At 36.6% G+C, this 16,629-nt stretch overlaps 1 protein-coding gene and 1 non-coding gene across 2 annotated transcripts in view; both read left to right on the top strand.

Annotated features, from left to right (window-relative positions):
- The window catches only part of kpna4 (karyopherin alpha 4 (importin alpha 3)), a 33,963-nt gene extending 22,241 nt beyond the window's left edge, over positions 1-11,722 (top strand). Inside the window, exons 11-17 of the mRNA XM_048542118.2 lie at positions 2,885-3,016; positions 3,918-4,046; positions 4,760-4,864; positions 5,207-5,278; positions 5,478-5,640; positions 7,469-7,563; positions 9,655-11,722. Coding sequence (XP_048398075.1) covers positions 2,885-3,016; positions 3,918-4,046; positions 4,760-4,864; positions 5,207-5,278; positions 5,478-5,640; positions 7,469-7,563; positions 9,655-9,753 — 795 coding nt within the window. The 3' untranslated portion in view covers positions 9,754-11,722. The remainder of the gene's footprint in view (positions 1-2,884; positions 3,017-3,917; positions 4,047-4,759; positions 4,865-5,206; positions 5,279-5,477; positions 5,641-7,468; positions 7,564-9,654) is intronic.
- On the top strand, positions 4,159-4,509 carry LOC125458063 (small Cajal body-specific RNA 7). Its single transcript, XR_007248742.2, has one exon. It is a non-coding gene; the product is annotated as a small Cajal body-specific RNA 7 (non-coding RNA).
- Positions 11,723-16,629: the final 4,907 nt, after the last annotated feature.

Raw genomic sequence — 16,629 nt, 5'->3', positions numbered from 1 at the left:
AAGAAAGAACTGCAGACACTGGAAATTAAAGCAAAAACAAAAATTGTTGGGGAAACTCAGCAGATTTAATGTTTTGAGTACAGTGACTCTTCAAGCCCTTCTGAAGAGGGTTCACTGGACCTGAAACATTTTACTCACTTTCTTTTCACATATGGTCCTGTTGAGTTTCTCCAGCAATTTGTTTGTTTGTAATTCTGTGGTCTGATAGCTACAACATTGAAAGCATTATCTTAGGCACTCGTCTAAACACTTCAACTCCTTAAAGTTAAAAGACTGTTGAATATGGTGTAGAACTTAAAAACCTGATGGTGTGACTTATACAAAATGCTAACAAGACCAGACATTAAATGCTATGTTGCACGTTGTGATGTCTACCCTTTAAGGTGGGTGCTGAACCAATAGAAGACAATGTGTATTAATTTAGCTGTAGCCTGATATGATAAAGGACTGAAAAATTACTTTTTTTACCCCATTGGAAGAGAGAGGACTAAGGAATAATTTTACTAAAATGTTTGAAATATTGAAGGAATTACGCAATGAATTCAACCAACTAGAATGGCAAGCTATAGCTCTGAAATTAATTATAAGGTATTTCACTGAGAAAGCCAGAAACAATTTGAGGTTTTTGAGGATTGTCTATAAAATTTAATTGCTGTACAGACCATGATACATTAAATAAGTGAGGTGGGTGATGTGAAGTGATTCAGGTTTTTAGGGCCAGGGTGAATGAATGAAATTAGAACTGTTGCTCTTTTGAGCATTTAAGCTTTGTCTTTGAGCTAAATGGTCCACCATGTAATTTTTATGAACATTAATAGAAGTATTTTCATTACTGACTCAAATTTTCCAGTGCAAATCAGAAGTGTCATTTTTGTCTTGTGCCCCAAAAATGTTGGAGTGTGCTTTTAGATTATTAATATTCAACTAAACTATCTCTTATGATATTACATATTCTATGCCTTGTATAACCTTTTCCTTGCCTGTCTTACTGCCCTGCCCCGGAAATGTTTTGCTGCTCCAACTGGCTCTTGTACAAGATTATGTTCCATTGCCCTACTGTTGTCAGCATTGCATTTAGCTATGTATATCTGAATCTTTGGAATTTCGGCACTTAAATGCTTCAGTTCCATCTCGTATTTAGTACCACTGCCACCCTGGCTGCTAAAATCCACCTCTAATTAATTCTCTGATCAGTTTTATTTATCTTCACCTTTGCTTTAGATTTGAATATCAGTAGCCTTAATGAAGAATATTTTGGATATTTTTGTACATCAAAGGCAATATATAATTGCATGCTTTTATAACTCAATATATTGTCTCATGCTTCCCCCAGTAGCCAGTGTGTTCACATTTCTCCTACAGCCTGTGTCTCCTCTTCATCACTGTTCCATTTCTTTATCTTTTTGGATGGGAGATGATGTTGGTTTTCTAAAGAACAGAAGATAGTGTAGTTGCAATAGAAAATTTTGAAAACTTGCTATGCAGTTGCTTGATTGTCATGCCAATTGCTCATGCTTGCTTTTCCCTGTCTATTATTACCATCACAACCGGCATTTGTTTGGTTCGGTATCCATTTTCCTTCCTATCGTTTTGTTTCCATCAGTGGAGTTAGTGGCCGAGCATATTGTTGCTGGATTATTAATCCAGAGGGTCCAGGTAATTCCCTGGTGGCCTGGTTTCAAAACCTGCAGATGGTGGAATTTGAATTCCATAAAAATCTGGAATTAATAGTCTAATGATGACCATGAATCTATTGTCAATTGTTAGAAAAACACATCTGGTTTCCTTCAGGGAAGGAAACTGCCATCTTTTGCCTGATCTGGCTTACATGTCCGTTCAATTAGGGACGGACAATAAATGGGTAGTAGATGCCCTCGACCCATGTAGGAATTTTTAATAAATCTCTTTCCTCTAGACGCAGAACACTTGAATTGTCCTCTTTTTAAAATTGTTTCTGCGAAAAATTGCAGCACCCTCAGCCTTGGTTTCATTTATCGCCAAGTCTGCCATCCTTCTGCCCACGACTTATTATTAAGAGCTAGGGGGAACTGCCGATGCTGGAGAATCTGAGATAACAAGGTGTAGAGCTGGATGAATGCAGCAGGCCGAGCAGGAGAGCTGACGTTTCGGATCTGGACCCTTCTTCAGAAATGGGTCTGAAGAAGGGTCCAGACCTGAAACGTCAGCTTTCCTGTTTCTCTGCTGCCTGACCGGCTGTGTTCATCCAGCCTCTACACCTTGTTATCATTGTTATGATTAAGATCTCTTTCCTTTGGGGCTGCTTTCTCCATACATAGTCAAGAACAAGAAATACTTTTTAAAAGGAAATCTGAGTAAGGGAAGAAAAAATGCCTTTTTTACCCTGTTTTTCCCACACCCTTCCCACCTTATGTGCTTGGCTTTACTCCCTGACACTGTCTTCACTCTTATCGGTCTTGACAAGTATTAATCTTTTCGAACTCCTTTTTTTAGAAAAAGGTAATTTGTTGATTTCAGTATTTACATTTTTAAAATCTGATGCAAGTACAATTTCTCCATAAACTGATACACATTTATAGTTTGAGGATGAAATTGAAACTGAAATGTGTCTAAACCATAACTGAGAACGTGACTGATGTAAGCAGAATGCTTTGTAAACAGACATAAGTTTAGTATGTGACAGATGGATGGGTTTTTAGTGTTTCTTTATTTTGTAAATTGGTGATACATTCACCGAGTGTGCAGTGAATGAAACATTTCTTGTGCTTGAGAAATAATTTACTCGCCTCCCGTCACACCGCTGATTTTCCACTTCCCGCTGAATTAAATTTAAAACTAAAGGTTTCTTGATAGTGGTTTTCATATCATAGTGTTTATGCTAAATGTTTGTTGTTGTGAACTTCAGATTTTAGTAGACACTGTTTGGGCCCTGTCCTACCTAACAGATGCTGGAAATGAGCAGATTCAGATGGTTATAGATTCAGGGATAGTTCCTCATTTGGTGCCCCTACTTAGCCATCAGGAAGTTAAAGTTCAGGTAAGGATATAATTATCTGAGCTGTGATTTTTTTTTTCTCTCTCAGCATTTGTTTTTAAATGAAATCTTATGTTTGTAATGTTATTTATCAGAAGTTTAAAGATGAGCACGGTATACACAAACATGTAGAATAATTGGTCTATTTTAATTTTGGATCATTGCTTCTGTTGTGTTTTGGAGAGGATGTGTCTGGTCATTGTACAGAATCCCAGAGTTGAGTCTTGTGGTCTCATGACCTGGAGTTTGCAGAAGATTTAGTTGCTATCTGGCCTCCCCCTTCCTCCGACCTCTCCCCTTTGCTGTTTCCCTCCTCACCACCACCCCATCTCTGTTGTCCTCTGCGCTGCCACCCCCCACCCCCCCATGCTCCATAAGCAGAATTCCAAATCAGACCTTCATTTTATCTTAAATTCAGGTACAGTGCAGAGCATAAGGTTTCACTTTCTCCAGAGTTGTGTTGTAATGTCTCTGAGCAAGTTCATAAGAAAATTATCTATAAACGATGCACCAGCCACTGGATCTTTCTGTTCACTGTTGTCAGAAAAATCATCCTGAGTTAAGCCTTGCGAGATAAACAGCATCAGTGTGACTGTCAAGATTCATTATTGTAAATCTGAGTCACAATTGACAGTGGTGCAATGAAGCAAACTATGTACTTATAGTTTTAATAATGATTCTATTGATCAAATATTACAATATGATGGACATTAATTCAAGGGAATATCATTAGCTTCAATGAATGTGTGCTGTTTTTGTGAACACGTACGTTTGGTTTAGATTGCCCTGTAATAAGAGGCATTTGTAAATGTTCAAATTTGTGCACTTTAGACAGTTTAAAAAGTTGGATAAAATTAATTTCCATGTGCATTTGTGATTTAACAAAATACTGATGTTTGCCCAGACTGCAGCTTTGCGAGCAGTGGGAAATATTGTAACTGGTACTGATGAGCAAACACAAGTAGTCCTGAACTGCGAAGCTCTTTCTCATTTCCCAGGATTACTGACACATCCTAAAGAGAAGATCAATAAGGTAAGAAACATCAGAATTCTTCTCTGCCTGGCAAATCCATTTTTCCTATTTTGCACATCTACAGTTGCTTTATTCCTAATGATTAAGGGTGTTAACATTCAGATTATTTTGTTGGAAATGATGAAATGGAGATTATTGGCTACGTGTCTGGAAGAGATGGAGTATGTTTTAATGTGGTTATTTATCAATGGTAAGTGATATTTATCAAGGTAATTAATGTAAGTGTGTGTGTGTGTGTGTGTGTGTGTGTGTGTGTGTGGGGAAGCTGGCAATATGGATCTGATTTAATTTGTTAACATCAGTGCTGATATTGAAGTGCATCTGAGGGCAATCTCATTTCATGTAAGGGGCCTAAGTGTGATTTTGCTGATGATTAGAACCTCATACAGTCCATTTTGCCAGCTTGGATATGCCAGAATTCTCCAACAGGGTGGCACTTCAGTGACCCTGTCAGCTGATCCAACAAGAGATTAGCATTCAAAGATAGATATAAGTAGAACTTTTATAACCTGCTTTGTTTTGAAAAGTTGATTCCACAGTTCACTCGTACCCTGTACAAAGATACTTTCTAAAGTGAATCTGCTAATATCAATAATTGAAGTTCTTATTCTAAAGGCCAAAAACCCTCAAAATGAGAACTCCACAGGCAAGTGTTACTTGTAAATACAGTTAATGCACTTATACTTTTTGCTTTCTGTTTGTTAATTATATAGGAGGCTGTGTGGTTCCTATCCAATATCACAGCTGGAAACCAACAGCAGGTGCAAGCAGTGATTGATGCAAACCTTGTTCCTATGATTATACACCTCTTAGATAAGGTGGGCAATTAAACTTGGTCTTTTTTGTTTTTATATTATCATATAAAGCAACATGTTTTATAAAGTTTTTAAATTGATTTTTAAGTAAGTATGTAAATCCAACGTAGGGATAATGACAATCTCTTCGTATTCTAAATCTTTTTCAAAGTGGAAAAACTGCAACAGATATGCAAAAAAGGTCATGAGCAATGTTAAGGCAACTATAGTAACTTGACTTTTTGTAGTTTGGAAAAGAGTATGCTTGGATCCAAACATTGTTAAATAGTCTCTCAACATTTTTATTAGTAAATCAATTTTACTTTGTGTTGAGTCAATTCTGGCTTAATTTTTCTTCCTCTCCAGGGTGATTTTGGTACTCAGAAAGAAGCTGCTTGGGCAATAAGTAATCTAACCATTAGTGGCAGGAAAGAGCAGGTAGGTGTTAATTTATTTTTTTAGTTAAAACAGCTGACATTTTCAAGCCATATCAATCTAATTTAAACTCTTGGTGGAATAAAGTTTTAGTTTGTAAATTAAGACTCAGTATGTGTAAATTGTTTTGTATAAGTGTTTTGTCATTACTGTTTTGTAAGAGACAAACGATGTGGAACTGACAGTTACAAAATTGCTTTAGGTTGCGTACCTGATCCAACAAAAAGTAGTCCCTCCATTCTGTAATCTGCTTACTGTGAAAGACTCGCAGGTAGTGCAAGTGGTATTGGACGGATTAAGTAATATCCTCAAGATGGCAGATGATGAAGCAGAAACAATAGCTAGTCTGATTGAAGAATGTGGTGGTAAGAATGAAATAATCTTAATCCTTTTATATTGCAGTACTTGTAAAGATTTTAACTCTTGACTAAACATTGTTTGTTATGGTTTGATATTTTATTCGGACTCTTCCCCCCCGTGTAGAGTTTATTTTTGTCACCCAAGTCTTTGGGATAGTGTATGAAAAGAAACTGAGAATTTTGAGTAGGTGCATTTGAGTTGGCCCTGTCCATCTAATTGGCCAGAGAGGTTAACTGACTTAATCCCAAAATTAGTAATATTTTAGAGAAGTTTTATCCTCTTGTCTCTCTCCCCTTCCTTATTTTAGATGTGAGATGAATGAGTAGCTATTTGAGCATTGTGCTATAGGATAATTAGTTGCAATGAGCTTTGTATTCTCGCAGTGGTGGTGTTTCAGTGATTCAGTATTTCCATTAGTCATGCATGTCAATAATTCGTTGGATCCCTCCACAGCCTCTTACAACTGAGACTTTTGCACGCATTTAGCGCCTCAAACTAAACAGTTTTGCTGAATTTAATGAATTATGCAACAGCACCATGTATTGCTGTCAAGTAGCATTGCCCTGCAGCCCTAGCCTTGTGATATATAAATGGATAACTTTTGGTCTGATTCTTGAAGGAAGTTCTAGCTAATATAGGATAAAATAGGCAGAGAAGAATTTAAAGCCAGGACCAAATTTTGAAAGGAGAGTTTCCATTTAAATATCATTACCCTGGACAACTGATGAAACTTAACAGTTGGACCTTGGTATACATTAGAGTTGTTAATTTTATTTTGATTCAGCATCTTAAGTGCTGAGAATCTGGTGTGTTTTATTTGTTTCAGGCCTGAGAGAGATAAAATTACGGAGCGAATAATAATACTGATTGACAGTTTAAAAAGAAATTAATCAAGCCCGTATTGTATGGAGTCATGAATCATGGACTAAAGAGATGTGATAACTAAAAAATGTTTTTGTATGGTGTCTTTTGAAGCCTTGGTATTTCAAAGTGCATTTCAGCCAAATTAATATTTTTTAAAGGTGCAGCTTAGAATATAGGGAAACAATAGTCAGTTGCCACGCAAACTTTCATGAATAACAGATATTTTGTCAGTGTTGTTTGAGGGGTAAATGTTCACTTCTCTATCAGGCTGTTCTCTTCACAAAGTACTGTGAAATTTTAAAATCCAGATGAGAGGATGGCCATCCCCATTGGTGTAAAGTGAAGTTTGGGAATGTTAATTGAGAATGTGTTCTTTGTTTCTGCAGTGAATGTTGAACCTACAGTGTGTGCCCTGGTGGTTAACTCTTGTCACACATTATCTGGTGATTCTGGCTGCCATGCCAGACTCTGGCCCCTCAATGCTGCAGAGTAAGACCTCGGCTTGAGAAGATACAGGACTTGTCACCTTTGGCTGGATGCTTGGTTTTCTGAGCCTTTCATTTCTTTTTGCCTCTTGCAATGTCTGCCCAGTAGTCAACTTCGAGAGATCTCCAGACGTTGACGCTGTCTGTTAGTTGTCTTGTCAATGCCTGCCATCTTTTGTAATATCACTCTTGGGTGTCCTGGTGACTCAATGGCCAGTTCATTGCATAGGAGTTCTTTGGGTATACCTCAGTCGACCATCTGATGAATTTGGCTGAGCCAGCACAGACATCTTTAGCTTACTAGTGTGCGTGCTTTTTAGCCAAAGTATCATAGGAAACTTCCATGAAAGAACTGTCGGTAAATTGTGGCTTGCAACTGTTGTCATCATGCGGTCTGTGCTTAATCCACAAAGACAGTCTTGCTTTTTTGTTCCTAAATTTTTAAGAAAAAGTGTGCAGCTAATACTCTCCAAATTCTCTTCAGGATTGGAAAAGATTGAACAGTTGCAACACCATGAAAACGAGGACATCTATAAATTGGCATATGAGATCATTGACCAGTATTTCTCAACAGATGATGTAAGTTTAAGGGGCACACATATTAAACTACCTTTTCAAGTGCACTTAAGTAAAGGCAATAGACGCTGGCCTGGCCAGCAGTACCCACCACCAATGAAAGAATTTAAAATTTTAAAATACAGAATATATGTTGTAGCTTGTCCACAAATTTTGCTTGATTTTGATGAAGATTTTGGATCTTGTTTTTGTCAGCATTTTATGGTGTTGAGCTTTACCATTGTAAATGTATCATTAAAGACTGCATGTAAACATTTTAGAATGGAAAGGCCTGCCTTAACAGACGGCAACAACAAACTTTTGAAATGTTAACACAAATAAGTTGAAAAGCTTTATTGACAAAACCAAGATTCTATGTTAAATTTATATTTGTTTAAAAAATGTTGCCTGATTGTCACCTGTGTTTAATTTCACGTAGAAAATGCAAACTCCTTACTGAAGTTTTGTGAGAGACCGACAGATGCATGCTGATAGACCTGCACAAGCAACTTTAAAAATACAAATGTATTATTTAGACATCTGCAAATTTCAACAATGGGACCTCATTATACCCACAATACTAACCACACAATGCTCTGCTTTTGTCCTTGTTGACAGGCAATAGCAATCCAAAAATGAGTCAAATCCCTTATTCCACACTTGTATCGAATTAGATTTTTGCATTTACAAATATGCCCCTCTCTATGCTGAAGAACCGTCCACATTCCACATCCGAAATAGCACTCGAAAATAGTTTTGGATTTCAGCCATGCAGACCTCAAGATTGCCTTTGAGCAGCTGACTGTTTCATATAATGAAGTTATAGATGCATGTCAAATTCATTTTATGTGGGGAGATGGTGAAATGATACACTTCCTCAGAAAGAGGAGGTTCAGCAGTATAAATCAAATGGTACAATATTAAATGGGGTACAATAACATATTGGAGACACATTCAAATACATAAATCTTTGACAAGAAGGGTTGTGAAACCTGTTGCAAAATCATATGGGATCTTTGGCATTATTAATAAAGACAGTACAACAGTCATGCTGAAGTTTTGTAGATATGCTGGTTGGGCATTCACTGGAGTATTTTGTAACTTAGAACACCATATTTTAGAAAAAAAAGTGCACAATGGATTTACTAAATACTACTCAGATTGTGGGACTTTAGTTATTTGGAGAAGCTGGAATTGTTCTCAGGCCAGAGAAGAGTAGGAGATTTGATATTTGTTTGCTTGGGTTTTGATAGAATAAATAAGGAGAAATTTAGTCTGAAGATGAGCCAGTAACTAGTGGATACTTTGACTGTAATGCAAATAGAAATTGCTGGAGAATCTCAGCAGGCCTAGCACTGATGGGCAAAAGATTGAAGGTAAAATGGTAGGTATTTTTAATCTTCTGAATGGTTATGATTGTATTGAGAATGTATTGTTAAAAATGATGGAGAAAGCAGATTCAGTAGTAACTTTCCAAGGCAATTTGATATACTTTAAGGAAACAAAACAATAGGTTTGTGGAGTAGGGGCAGGGAAGTGAAATTAATTGAATAACTTTCAAACAGCTGGCACATGAGCCTTATTTTGTTCACTTTCATTCGAAAATAAACTGAACTCAAACTAATCACTTATTATTTTACTTGGACCAGAAATAAGACTAATAATCAGTTTGTCTGTGCTTATTGTTTCTGTCTTGTCACTTTGAAAATGTCTGCCGTATTAGATTGCTTATCATCTACCAGGACTTCTCCATTATCTAGTGTTGTTTTCATAATATCAGTTTTTCCTCAAATGTTGCAAATGTCTCACCACTCTTGGCGAAATATTGTCTGGAAATAGATGATGGAAACTCTTTCACTGCATCAAAGACCACTGTCCCTCCTTATTGTTTCCTCTCTTTCTCATTAATTTTGCCTCAATTTTAGTTAGATCATGTTCCAGCTAACTTTGCCAATGAATACTTGGATGCAGCATGTTTATTATTGTTTGTAGTTTTCAAACTTTTGCACTTTCATGGTTGCCTCATCTTGTTTTACATTACTTCAACAGTTAATATAGTGATAAGTTGTTACTGCTAGATTTTGACTTAGTTGATATTTCCCTTTTTCTTTTAAGATTGACGAAGATCCTGCCTTGGTTCCAGAAGCAATTCAGGGTGGGACATTTGGGTTCAACTCATCCACCAATGTTCCAGCAGAAGGCTTCCAATTCTAGAAAGGCATAATTCCTGGAGCAAGTGAAATAATGCAGCACTAAAGGAAGGTTTGATCGATCATGCTTGGCTCATGTGGGATCCACTGCTGCATTAAATCGGAGAGCTGTTTTGCAGATTGCGTTTGGTGTCCGAGAAAAGCCCAAATGAAGTCAAGCTGGCGAGTGGGTGCGAGTGCGCGTGAGAATGGTAAAATGTTAAAATTTCACAGTGAATGCAATTTCGGTTGTTTTAAAGAAAGGGGCTAAAAGTCAAAGAAAGGTCAATGTCCACGAAGTAACTAAACCAAGATAAAATTCAGTTATCTAGAATAATTAGAAGAATGAAGCAGTTAAGATAACTACAAGCTTCATAAACCAAGAAAGGGACATCGACAAGCCAGAAGACCGAGTCAAGGCCTTGCTATGAAGCACTGTGTGAATGGACCCACTGTATGAATGTCTGGACTCAGTGCTGTTGGAGCCAGGTTCATTACTTGAAATCTTGGGCTCTGTATTCACTCATGAAAATAAACTCCTAGCCATGGAGTTGTGTGTGGAAGAGAGTAGTGTATGGGCGTGATGTTGTATGTGAACGCATGCAAACTTGATTGCCTTCAAGTGGCTATTGAATAAATCCAGAAAAACACCAAAATGAGTTTGTTTTTATTAATATTTAACATACACTGGAGAATTTAACCGATTTAGCAGCAGTGCATTGTATAATTTATCTGTGGCAATTTAGGTTGAATCTTGCAGCTTATGCCGTTTGCTTGTTTTACTTCCACCTTGGCCATTATAATTTTTAATGTTTATACTACTTATGTACTTTATTTGTAGTTATGAATTGTTCCTCATTTAACAATTGCACCAGTTAAATCAATAAGTGCTGTGAGTTGCTTTCCGTATAAATCACGAATACAGTAAAGAAATTAAGAAATATGTATTGGCAGTAAGCTGCTCACATGCAAAAATTTTGCAGAGGGGTAAAAAGAAAACCTGTATATGCTCTGCTGCTTAGAAACATTGAAAAGTTGCCATAATTTAAATCCAGGGAATCTCAAACACCAACAGTGTTGTGGAGCTCATTAACTTTATTGTCATAAACTTGAGTAAATAAGGTTGGCTAAGATAATCAAATCACATACATCTATCAATTGATGGCTGCTTCTGATTTATTTTAGCTACATTTTTAGTTAGTTCCTGTGTAGAATATAGCACCGTACCTCATGGGGTAAATGCTGTTTATAAACATTTGTTTCCTATTTTCGTGTTATTTTTCCTGATTAAAATATTTCAGTTGTGACTAATTTTGGTGTATACTTTCTGCTAAAGGGGGATTGATAAAAGTATGTATGGATGAAATAATCAAATGTGAAAACACCCTTGACATGTTTCATACTTTTAGGAAAGACTTTTTTAAAATTAGATACAAGTAGCCATGAACCATCTGAGCCACTTTAAAAAGAGTTTGATGTGCTTCAAGAGGCTTGCATGCAGACCATGCAAGTTGTTTTTTAAAAAAAGAGAGAGCGCCTGGAAGATTATTGGTTCTTTGGAGGTTTAGTACTATAAATTTGGCTGATTGTTGAGTTTTGGTTCAAGAAGGAAAAAAAAACTTACCCTCTTGGTAAGGTGGCTCATTGTAGGAAATACTGTGCCTTCTCCCTTAGAGCACAAGTGTTGCATGAACAAGTGTTACTGTATTTAAAACCGAAGGTAATAGTCACTAAGGGGAAATGTGAAAATGATTACCTGATTCCTACTTTGTGTTTGAAAATTTTGGAATATTGTAGACTGGATTAAATATGTAGTTGTGATTTCTTTTGTAAATTAGTTGGTTTTCCCTTGAAGCATTCCTTGTCGTCATACACATGCTTTAAAAGCTAGACAAAAATTAAAACAGACTTAAAACTAGCTTGCTTACACTGTTGTCCATTAGAGTGCAGGCTAATCTGTTTTAGAGAAAAATAAACTTTGAAATTATTCTGTGTGGCCTGATGTTCCATTGTAGTATTAATGTGTTACATCAGGGGTTCTCAATTGGAGGGAGGGAGCTGTGAGAATTTATCTCTGGATCCTGTGAAAATAACCAGTAGAAACTTGTTTCATGTGTCATCTCTGCACCATCCTTCGGTCCAATAATCTAACTCAGTTTCGGTTAGATGTGGCACTTCTATTTGTTAGTTTTGACACTTTGGACATCAATACCAAGCCAAGCAGTGCAATAATTATAGATGAGACCAGGTTGAAGGTGGATGAGTGTTAATCTGTTTCAAACATGGTGAGATATGATCATCTACAAAGTGTTGCACCAAAGCAGTCACGTCAAGCATACTTTGAGGTTGTCACCAACATTGAAAAATAACTGATTTCTTCAATTTATTCAATAAGGAGTAGTATCCAGTGATGTGTAAATAATCAGTGATAACAATTGTTACCAAAGGAGAGCTTCCTGTTTACAATCGCTACTTTTTTAGTCCATGCCCGTAATGCTGTGGATTAACACCAAGTTTGAATAACTTGTCGCTTAAAAATTGTGAAAAATTGCATCTACAATTCATTCTCTTTAATTACAATGATATATACATACACATACATACCTTGGTATTCTTCGATGTGCCTATACTAGTTGAATGTTGCAGAACTAATGCGTTATCTCAAGACTGTTTCTTCACTTGCCTATTTCTATAAGATGTTAGCCCAAAACAGTGATGTAATGAAAAACACCAAAAGTGAGCACTGGTAAATAGGAACATCTTTTAATTCTGTAACACTTGCCCCCACAGTCATTAAGGAAAGCTTTTTAGAATCCCTTGTTGACAGAGCGCAAACTTTTCAATTTCACCTACAGTTTCAAACCACTCACTGCCGTACTGAATAAGTACTGCTTTGCAGATTGTACGGTCAGTCTTCTGAATGCATCAAGTAAAATACGTACCTTTTAAATACACTTATTTTTATACTTAAACACATCCAAGGAGGTTCCACACATTGTTTATAATGAGTGAAGCTGGGGCCCCAGAAATAGATTGAGAATCTATTACAGCGCAAGTTCAGCAGTGTTCAGATTTTATGTATGAATTAGCATTATTACACTTCTTCTCATGACTCAGTTGAGAAAATGTTTCCTTTCAGAAGGTGGATTCCCCGTTGCCTTTTTGAAATTATTTATTAGAGTGAATTCAAGAATTATATTTGAAGCTAAAGAGCCCCGCCTAACTTTTATTTGGGGTGGTCTGCCCCTTTCCATTTAGAGCAAAGTGACCAACTTCATTGCCTAATATTCAGAGCCAGCACTTACAGTCTTTGCTATCTAGATTTTAATCCTTCTGGTTGAAATCAACCGCTGAACTAATCACCATTCAGATGCATGCCTATCTGCTTATTAACTTGGTACTTATACAAACTACTCTAGTCTTCACAGTTTGGAATTAGAACCAATTACACCCAACTTGAATGAGGATGGTATCATTAAGCCAAAGGCTCCTCCTTTGATAACTACCATTTTTTAAAAACTTGTAATATAGTAGAAAGGTCATGTGTTACATTTGAAAGCTATTGCGTTCATGTAGAATGCCTCATTTTCAGTCATCTTGTGTTATTTTTGCAAAATATTTTTGAGTTTTTACAAGTAGATTTTAATATTAAATCCTGTCTGTTTACAAAACAGAAGTGCAACTTGTGGAACAGATATTTGAGGAAAACCTACAAGGAGGATTCCAGGTACCACTAATAAGGCAGTAAAAGACTAAGCATGATCAACTTGTCGAACACCCAAATAGTACAAATTATGGACATCTGGGGAAGAAAGATTGTGGATCTGGCATCATTTCTGCAGAAAGAAGTTTAATGTTTCAAGTTCAGGATCTTTTGACAGGTTGCATTCTGACAGAAGGTTATTGGCCTTAAATGTTTACTTGGCTTCTCGACAGAAGCTTCCATATCTGCTGATGTATTTTCAGCATTTCTTGTTTCTACAATATTTAGATTATTGACTAGGACGACGCAGCCATATTGGAATTCTATTAGTATGTCTTCAGATAAAGAATAAATTCAGTACTGTTTGTAACCTTTTCTTTAGGGAATGTAATATGTGATTCTATCCCACTAATACGTTTTGAAGCATTTTCTTGGCAGAAAATAACAACATTGGAATAATAATGTGCTGGCATTTTCAGTGGAAACTGTCTAATTATAATGAGGAACAAATGTCATGGTGAAAGAGGAGACACCACAGTAGATAACAATAGTTAGAGATATTTTGGTGAACTTTAAAATTGCTAAATTATCAGGACCTGATCCCATAACTCCTAAAGATACTTAGACCAGTTAGGATAGAAATTTCAGAACCAGTGACTGCAATATTCTAATCCTCCTTACCTACAGGAGCAGTGCTAGAATACTGGAAAAATAACAAGTATAAATACTTTGAATCTTGATGATGGAAAAGCTTATTGAAGAAATAATCTGGGGAAAACGTCTTTGGAATATCATGGGCAATTAAGTGGGTTGTTGAGAGCACATCATGTTTACTTAAAAATTAAACAAAATATTGAGGATGCTGGGCCAAGGTAAAATCAGTGGAGAGAGAAGCGGTCCAATATGACATGTTTAGAACTGAAGAGAAATTGAAAAGTAATGGATTTTAAACCATTGCAAAAAGTGGGGGAAGAGCAAATAGATCAGGAGGGAAACTATAGTATCACAGAACAAAACGAGAGTCACAAAGGTTCAAGAGAAAAGACATAGATATGTCTCCAGGAATACATGCAGAGTGGTGTTAATAGCAAAAGTGGATCAGTTCTGGTGAAAAGCATAGCCATGAAAACAACTTGGTATGGGTGTAATATCAACGTGGATAACACTTGTAGTCTGAATTTGTTGAAATCTAATTTTATGTGGAAGGCTGTAAAGTGCCTAAGTAAAATATAAGGTGTTGTTTCCTTGGATTGTGTTGAGCTTCACTGGAACACTGCAAAATAACTAAGACAGAAATGGTAACAAGATTGTGTTTTGTAATTGTGAGCTCAGTTGATCTTAAATTGATTGTGAATGTAATTAACGCTCAGGAATGTTCAGTATTTTCTGTCCAATCACTGTGACATCTCATGTTGTGTACCATGTTCTGAATTTAGCAAGCTGGTTGGGGACAGTTAGTACTCCACCTGTTGTAAAGACCCAAAGGGATATATTGTTTGTGATTCACCTGTCAGAGGTATTTTCCCTGTGTAATTGGCAATGAAATTCATATACAGCAAATGCTTGCTGAACAATCCCAGGTGTTCTAAGAATTACAATTTAAGATCACCAGTTGATTTCATTTGCTCGTGTGCACTATCCTCTAATTGGAATATTGTTTTGACTCAGGTTCAGCAAGCGAAATTAAGTCAGCCTCACTATCACTAGGTTTGCAACAGGTTGAAATTAAAATATCTGGTGACACTCAAATTGACCACTTGTTTCTGACTAGACTTTAAAAATATCAGACATCAAACACCGAGTTTTAGAACTCAAACAAAAATATAACATTACCAGACCATGGATAAACAACAAGGCAATGTACTTAATGTCTACAACATAAGATGAGTCCTAAATTAGAACTGGAACACCCACCCTCTGTCCAACAGAGGCAATCACAGTTAAGGAATTAAGCAAAAAGGGGAAAAAAATTGTAATTTGCCAGTTTCATGATGGTTACCATATCTTCAGAAATCCTTGATTAATGGAGTTGTTGTAAGGCAAGTAAACTGTCTTGGCCTGAATTCTAAAGTCACCTAATCATGCAAGCGGCTCCAGTAGCCATTCACAATTGTTCACCTGTTTCTTAGTGGGTTACCATTCACAATTGTTCACCTGTTTCTTAGTGGGTTACCATTCACAATTGTTCACCTGTTTCTTAGTGGGTTACCATTCACAATTGTTCACCTGTTTCTTAGTGGGTTATTTTCTTATCGAAACAATCAACAAGTCCATAGCTGTAGTTGAAACCGAAGTGAGAGTGGAACACGGCAGCACTGCCCAGAAACTTTTTCCAAATCCCAGTCAGAACTGATCCACTATTTTTTTCCTCTTTCAACGGAGAGATTGACTGCACTGACCTACCTTTGACTGATTAATTGAACATCTTGGTGCTGAAGTCTGTAGTGTTCTTGGGACAATAATTAACATGCAGTTATCTTTCCAGGCCGGTTCCCATAAACAAATGTAGGATTCTTTTGTTTTTAAGAACAAGCTGCTGCTCAAAAGCTCGATTCTCAACTTGCAGCTGACAGTTCCAAACCAAAAAAATAAAAACAATTTTGGTGTCAATGATATGTTCAGTTCTCTCTTCCCCCCCACCCCAAACCCTTTATCACATCATCAAACAATGGAGGAGCAGAACTGTTCCCAGTGCATTCTCATAGCAATGTCTCAGTTCAGTCAGTGCTTGCGCAATAAAAATTGTTACTCCATTTGACATTTTATTTCCTTGCATTCGTTCAGAAGCTTCAATGGTATATCTATTCAGTAATATTCAAACTGGAATTCTATTTGCTATATTCCTTTACTTAAAACAACAATGGTGGACTTGGACAGGTACAGTGAAGATTTACAAAGGTGCCACCAGAAATGCCAAGAAAGATTTGACGGACTGGTTCTCTTCAATTGAAAAAAGACTGAAGGGTGACAGAATGGAGGTCTATAACATATGAAAGGTTTTGATTTAATAGGCACCAAGAACATTTTCTCTTATGGGAAGAGAGAAATACAATTGGGAATTTAGATGAAACTCTCGCCTGAAAGAATGGCATTTGATTAGAGTAAATTATACATGTGTAGGCAAATTTTAAGGAGAACCTGTAAGAGCATATGAGGGAGATGGATACAATGGTAGAGTAAGATGTTTTTTTTTAAATA

This window comes from Stegostoma tigrinum, chromosome 14 (genome assembly GCF_030684315.1).
Source record: "Stegostoma tigrinum isolate sSteTig4 chromosome 14, sSteTig4.hap1, whole genome shotgun sequence".
Classification (NCBI taxonomy): domain Eukaryota; kingdom Metazoa; phylum Chordata; class Chondrichthyes; order Orectolobiformes; family Stegostomatidae; genus Stegostoma; species Stegostoma tigrinum.
Note: the sequence above shows the minus strand (reverse complement) of the source record. Positions and strands in the feature narration are given on the sequence as shown.